The sequence below is a fragment of the Lactuca saligna genome, chromosome 5 (assembly GCF_052625555.1).
Source record: "Lactuca saligna cultivar CGN05327 chromosome 5, ASM5262555v1, whole genome shotgun sequence".
In the NCBI taxonomy this organism is placed as follows: Eukaryota; Viridiplantae; Streptophyta; class Magnoliopsida; order Asterales; family Asteraceae; genus Lactuca; species Lactuca saligna.
In genome coordinates this window covers 294,581,527-294,588,872 of record NC_136421.1, presented here as the reverse complement: position 1 = coordinate 294,588,872, position 7,346 = coordinate 294,581,527, and the positions used below count along the sequence as shown (strand labels likewise).

Sequence of the window (7,346 nt, the reverse complement as noted above, 5' to 3'; positions counted from 1 at the left end):
TATAATTTAATTTGTTCATGTTCCAATACCAATTCCGGTCCCAAGCAAAGACTTAGAAAGTTTGACATTTTTGTTAAAAATGTCAAAATTCATAATTTTAAATCCTTGACTTCCAATATATAAACATCTTTTTGTATAGAATATTTGTATTAATCAACATGGGGCAAGGTTTTTACACCTTTATAACTAACATTTCTTGGTTTTTTTCTCTGAAATAGAAGAAAAAAATATATATCAAAAATTGGAGCAACCCGATCAGAGTTTCTCTCTCTATATATATTTATTTATCGTCGTTTAATTTTTATATCGTTTAATTACACGCACGATCTCCATATCCTTCCTTCGAGTGAAATAACAATAATCGAAACATCATCATGGTATCGCCTTCGATCACCTTGTGGTATTTCAAGCAACTCATGAAAATCGATACCTACAAAAGAAAAACCTCAATTTTTTACAAAATGAACAAATTTTATAGTTGTGGACTTTTTTTAACGGTCTAGATACATACCAGCTTTCTTGGCTGCCCGAAACAGAACCTCCTCAACTAAATGTTGAGCAGGGTCTCCTTCGGGCGACCATTGAATGAAGAGTTCGACTTCAGAAACTGCTTCCTCGTTAGTGAAATATTGATATAGTCCATCTGAAGAGAGTATTAAGAATCGGTCTCTCGGGCCTAATTTGTGGTGGTGAAGATTTGGAACACAGTTTATGTACGGAGAAGTTCCTACGTAGTCGATCCTAAACATCTCTAGTAACGCGTTGTTCCATTTAGGCTGCGGAAAACAAACAAAACAAGATGTTAGATGTTTAAACTACTTTATGCTTTAATATCAATCATTAAACTTCAAGAAAATGTAATCTCTATATGTTTCCATAAAAAAATTATTCTTTCAGGAACAACCCCTTAGCTAATTCAGCCTGCCCCTCTCGGGGAGCGTCATATCAGATGTAACTCAGGTATACTTTAGATGGTTGGCATAACCACAAAAAGCCCAATTCACGTTGGGATTTGAACCCTTAACAATTTTTACAATTATACACACTAGGGAATAACTTTAATATCAATCATAGAAGTCCAAGAAAGTGTAATCTTTCGATGGTTAAAATCAAGAAAATGTTAGGGACTATCGGTTACCTGCTTGAGAAAACCCGCACCGAAAGCTCGAGTGACCTTTAGTGAGCCTTTAACTCGATCATTCATCATTGCACAAGGATCATCCATGTGTTCTCTCTTTATTCTTTGAACTTCCTACAAAAAGTCAAAGATTATACGAATCGTGAGAAGATGATTGTTTTAAGGTTATACGAATGCTTATTAAAGTTGTAATGTTTTTTTTACCTCCTCGATTGAGGTACTATGATCTATGCTAAGCTGACAAGCGGTTAGGGTTGGGCTTGTGGTGCCATTGTCAGCATCTGAAACTTCAAGATCATATAAAGTTTCTTCGGTAATCCTTTCAAGATCTTGCCTCCAGAGATCGGGCTCGAGTTTTTGGGCTAAAACAGCACGGCTATCGCCTACATTCATCACATAAACATCGTCTCCTTTCATTAACATAACAAGAACACAAGAACCCATTAAAGCTAGTTCAGGATTTTCATCGAGCATTTGGTCTGCAATGTCTAAAAAGGAGTCTTCTGTTTTCTTTAACCCTCGAGATAAAGCTTTCAAAACCTCAGAATGATTGGTTGAATCCGGACAATTAAAGTTTAAATATTCCTTTAATCTCCTGTTCAGTTCTAACCTTTCGCGATCAAATTCACACTTCCACCATCTTTGATTTTCAGATCCTCGATTCCGACTCTTTAAATTCTTGCTCTTCGTTTTCCGTGAGCTATGGAAATCCTCGGTTACGGACGGGTAAGTTTCTTGTTGATCAACAGACTTCGGAGACTGATTTCTTTCAAGTTGATCATCAACATGAGAATCAACAGCTTCCAGGGATTGCACCGAAGAACTAGAATTTGATGAAACAAGTTTATCATCCCATAACAAACCTTTGAGTTCTTTATGAACAGATTGATACAAATTCGACAAGAGAAAATCAGGAGCATCAGGACCATTAAATCCATCATAAATCCCGACAAAAACCCATCCTCGTTCTTCAGACACTACAACATGTACTCGATCTTCCCCAGCTTTCCCTTGCGCCCATTGAAGATTCTGACTCTGAGTAAAACACTCGTCATCGTCTAGAAAACTTGCTTCGCTGCTCAAATTCGCACTGCTAATAGTCAATTCATTGTTTTTCTCAGAAGACCCACCAGTCCAATCGTGTTGTTTCAAAGAGCTGACACTTTTGATAACAGGTGCAACAATGGAATTTTGCCCACGGGTAACAAAAGTTCTTGAAATCGCCCTTTGTATAACACGAATCAAAGACCCTTTTCTTGATCTTCGTTTGTAACCGAAACCCCCTTGAGAATAGCTTCTCTGGAACTGATCTTGACCACCCTTCTCTAGCGGGCCGGAAAAAAGTGGACCCGATTGGAACCCACGCTCAATCGGGCCAGAAAGGAAGCCTCTTTCGATAGGACCCGAATACGGAACTTGACCTGAACACTGTAAAGGACCCGAATTTAACGAGTTTCGAGGTAAAGGTTGCAGAGGGATTGATGCAAAAGATGTGGAGCTTTCGAAAGCGGAAGCTTTATCAATGGTGTTGTATGAGTAGACGTCATGGAGAGAAGTTGAGAGAGGTGTAGAGGTATTGGCGGACACGGAAGCGCCGGAGATTGACCGAAAAGTCGTTGTTTCTTCAGCGGAGTGGACTTTGGAGGAGGAGATGCACGATTGTTGAGGTCTTACATAGCAGAACGAGTGACCAAGATCATCTAATGGGTCGGAGACGACAGCTGTGACGTCCTTTCGCCTGTGAACGACGTTTACTCCGGTGAAACATACGGTCAGTTTCCCGACCCCGTTTCCCATTGTAAAATTTCAAGAAATCAAATCAAAACAATTCCTCAAATCCTTTGATCAAATCAAAACAATTTTTATGAAATCCTCTGCTATATAGCAAGAATGGATGAGAGAGAGAGAGAGAGAGAGAGAGAGAGAGAGAGAGAGGTTGACTTTAAGGGCGGAGATTTTTGAAATGATAAAACAACAAACTTTTGTGGGCATTTACTTCTTCGAAAGTATTAAAATCCTCTGTTTTTTTCTCTAACGCCATTTTCATTCACTGCTGTTTCTAAAGCGAAAGTTGACTTTTTTCTTTTCAAAAAAATAATACTAAAAAGAGAGTTGACAAATGGAAGGGGATACATAGGTTGGGTTTAACTCAAGGTGAGTTGAGGTTTGGAATCAAGGTCACTACCACTCGCAAGCGGTGAAGCGTGTCACTCACTTGCCCTAGTTGATATCAATGGATTGCTCACCTATGACGTAATTACATTTAAACCCTTGTTTGTTGCCTTTTAATTGTTTGATTACTAAGCAAACATCCAAAGTATTCGTTAACAATAAAAACAAGTCCGGTACACTTTTGTGTTGTTGTCACATGCTATTTTGATACCATGGGTAACAATTTTAAATAGAATTAAAAAAATATATTATATAATAAAATAATATATTATTAATTTAGAAAAACTTATGAATTGTAATATTGTATTTTTTTTTTATAATAACTTTGTAATTGTAAATATTTAATTACACATGTAAATTCACTTATTTTATAAAAATCACGAGTTTATATAATGCAACGTATTATTTATGTGAAACGAATTATAATAAATTTAAACCCGTAGAAACCACGACTGAAAAGGAAAAACAATATTCATAACTTGTGTATTATACGTTATTAGAGTAAAACAACTTTAAAACATTCATTATGTTTGACAAATATATTACTCTTTTAAATATAAATATAAAATGACAAAAATACATCATATATATTATTAAGCTATTCTTTTCTATCTAAATGATTATCAAAGCAAAATAAGTGACATTAACTAACTATTAATTTTATGAAAAAAGGATAACAAAATTTAACAACTAAAGAAAGTAAAGTTCATGGTTTTGAACATATGATGGAACCCGATACAATAAGTGATAAATAATTTACCCTAATAATGTTTTTGTTACTTTCAATCCTCTAAAGCATTATGTCATATGAATTTTTCTTGTTATTTTCATTTAATTTTTTTCCATTTGGCAATTTGTGGTATTTTTCCTTTTTCTTAAATTACATAAAATTTACTAACTAATTACATTGTTAACCGTAATTGCCCCTGCAACCTTCATTTGTGTTTACCTTAAAATTTTAATATTGAGATCAAAATTTATTTTTTTTAAAATAAGTCTCATTTTAACGTTATATTTCCTAAACCGATAGGTTAAAGAAATTCGGAGTCAAGATGATCTTATTTTGACTCAAAAATACATTTTTGTCAAATTTGATCATTTTTATTGTTTTTTTAAGTAATTTGTCCACTTAAACATAAAAAATAGCTTTACATTGATATGAAACAATTAAAATAAAAAAAAAAATTTGTTCAAAATTGTCATTTTGATCTTTTCTTCATATCAACCCAATATATAGTTTAAATGCTTGGTTAATGTTTGTTATTTAATTACTGGAAAAATATGATAAAATAAAATAATAAGCCAATATATCCAAATTGCTCCTGCATTCTCCGCTTTTATTTACTTTAAAATTTTATAAGGACAAATTTCCTTTTGTTTTTTGTTTTTTTACCTTTACTCATAGAAACACACAAACAACAAAGTACAATTGCTTGTTTTTTTTACCTTTACGCTTGTTTTTTTTACCTTTACTCATAGTTCCTTTTTGGTATTATACTTCCTAAACTGTTAAGTTGAAGAAAAATTGGAGTCAAAATGACTTTATTTTGATTCAAAAATATTTTTTCGTAATTTGCCAATTTAAACATAAAAAATAAATATACATTGATATGAAACAATCAACACAATATATATATATATATATATATATATATATATATATATATATATATATATATATATATATTTCAAAATTATCATTTTGACCATTTTGTTTCCCCTTTAACTCATGTTAATCCAATGTAAGTTTAAAAGCTAGGCTAATATTCGTTGTTCTTTACTAACAGAAAAAATAGGATTAAATAAAAACAATATACTAATATACCTAAATTGCCTCTGCATTCTTCATTTTCTTTTATTTTAAAATTTAATATTGAGAGTACATTGTTTTTTCTTAAAAACACCAATTATAACGGTTATTTGTAATAAAATCAAATCGTATTTCAGATAACCACCAATTCAAATAAGGTTATGGCATAGGGTTGGGGTTATAATGGTTTTTCTTATGACAAATTTTCATTTTTTTCCTTGTACTCGTAGAAACATACAAGCAAACTACATTTCTTGATTAAGGGGAAATTTGTACTCTATAAGATCTTAAAACGTTATAAATTTAGGGAATTCAAGGTTTTTTTTGTTGATGTGGTATGCAGGCAAAAGAATGAGTGAGATCACTTTCAAGTTGTTACATATGCATTGTCAATTACTAACTTTATGATAAGGGGCATCTTAGTCATTTCAAGTAATTAGATTGTAGTAATTATATATTTATTTATTCAAGGGAGGAAGATGATGTACCGAATATATACTTAATAAAATAATATTTTCAATACTACGGTTTTATTTTTTAATTCTAAACCATGTAACACATGTGTTGAATTTTTAAGTTACGAAATGATTAGTATAAGGAGATTTTTAGTAATTACGGACAAAACATGACTTTATGTAAAAATAATTGTTTTCACATCTATATTATTGATTACAACTTTTAAAGCACATTCATTATGTTACTTTTATCAATCTACTATTGGATGTTACTTAATTTATTAGTTTTGAATCATATTTATTCATATTTTCTCCATTTTCACCGGTCTGTTGTTCAAAACGTTGGCATGGTAATTTAAGCATCATAATCACAATGACTTTGTTTTTGGTTTTGGGAACCTTATATATCATTTTACCCTGCATAATAACACCCATAATTTCATGTCTTCAAGCGCTTGGTAATTGTGTGACCGACTGGTATTCTTCTTGGAAACTATCATATTTCTATGTAAACACAAATTTATACTGCAATGAGATGCTATTCAATGTGCAAAAGATCTATAAAGATTAATAAATGTTTGCAAATCTGTAATTAACAAGTTTTTTAAAGTTTCAATGTTATTTAGCACATATATTACATAAATAATATGAAACAATAAATTTTTTATAACTTTTGAACATATAGTCTGTCGTAACTCAAAAAACCTAAAGTACCTAGCAAAAGTAAAACTTGAGACATCAATCTTAATATGATGTCTTGATAACAAAAAATAAATGAGTGGATTCTGATGGGATAAAAGCAAACAGTAACACATTGAAAACCCAACCAAAAAATGGTTACCAATAGAGTGAAATTATATAAATTGACAGAACTTAAACAATTTCAATTCAAATTACATGACTTTTGGGGTTAAAACTTTTTTTGGGGGAATTTTAGTCAAAATCAATACAACTGTTACATGAACATGATAGAAAAAAGGTTCTTCATTGAACAACATCACCAATTGATTGAGTAAAGAATCGAAGCAAAAAATGTAGGTTATAATTGATGTTACCTTGTAGTAATTGTCGTCGGGGATCCCTGAGTTGTATTTTCCGGTGAGAACTCCATATATCAGCAGTTTGAGGAAGATTGCTTTTGATCTTTGAAATTTTCATTATGATACAAATTAATAATTTTTATATTCTCTAAAATGAAAAAGAAAACAGTGTGAGATTTAGAAAAGAGCATTGTGTTAGAAATGACCAAATTAAACATGTATTTAAGCTATAACAGTTTTACCTGGCTGAATAAAGTGTCATACAAGGCCATTACACCATTTTGACCAACATCTGCACAAGCCTTTCCATAAAGTCCAACTTGTGGTTTTTGGATGTCAGTAAAACTACAAATTATTAGCAAAATTACCCCTAGAGTCAACATTTATGAAAGAAATACAAAGGACTGTTGTTGATCATTTTTTCTGTATTTTAGCCTTTGGCGGCCGGCTCCAACGCCTCCTAAAGTAATTAACATTATTTCAAAGCCTTTGGAGTTCAACTTTTCAAGCTGCAAGCAAATCGTTTGTTATATAAGTTAAACAAAAACATCATTGGAAAAAACAACTTAACATGTTGAAGTTGTACATCATGCATATAAACAAATTTTCATTATTTAGGTACTTTTTAGGGAAAATTATATGCCAAAGCAAGAGAACCAATGTGAATAAATAACTATAACTCTAAACAAATAAATTGTTAATTAAGAAATATTAAAATATCAATCACTAGG

General features: G+C 31.7%; 1 protein-coding gene across 1 annotated transcript; it reads right to left on the bottom strand.

Annotated features, from left to right (window-relative positions):
• Positions 1–232: 232 nt before the first annotated feature.
• Positions 233–3,184, bottom strand: LOC145048252 (putative protein phosphatase 2C 23). The gene is made up of 4 exons (XM_078996700.1): positions 1,343–3,184; positions 1,139–1,252; positions 512–776; positions 233–430 (listed from the first exon to the last, which is right to left on the bottom strand). Exons 1-4 carry the CDS (start codon positions 2,933–2,935, stop codon positions 315–317), a joined length of 2,088 nt encoding a protein of 695 aa, XP_078852826.1. The 5' UTR covers positions 2,936–3,184; the 3' UTR covers positions 233–314.
• Positions 3,185–7,346: the final 4,162 nt, after the last annotated feature.

Coding starts and splice junctions, on each gene's coding strand:
- LOC145048252 (XM_078996700.1), bottom strand. CDS start 2,935: ATGGGAAACGGGGTCGGGAAACTGACCGTATGTTTCACCGGAGTAAAC. Junction 777..1,138: donor GTGCGGGTTTTCTCAAGCAG/GTAACCGATAGT, acceptor TGTTTTCCGCAG/CCTAAATGGAACAACGCGTT. Junction 431..511: donor TCGGGCAGCCAAGAAAGCTG/GTATGTATCTAG, acceptor TTTCTTTTGTAG/GTATCGATTTTCATGAGTTG.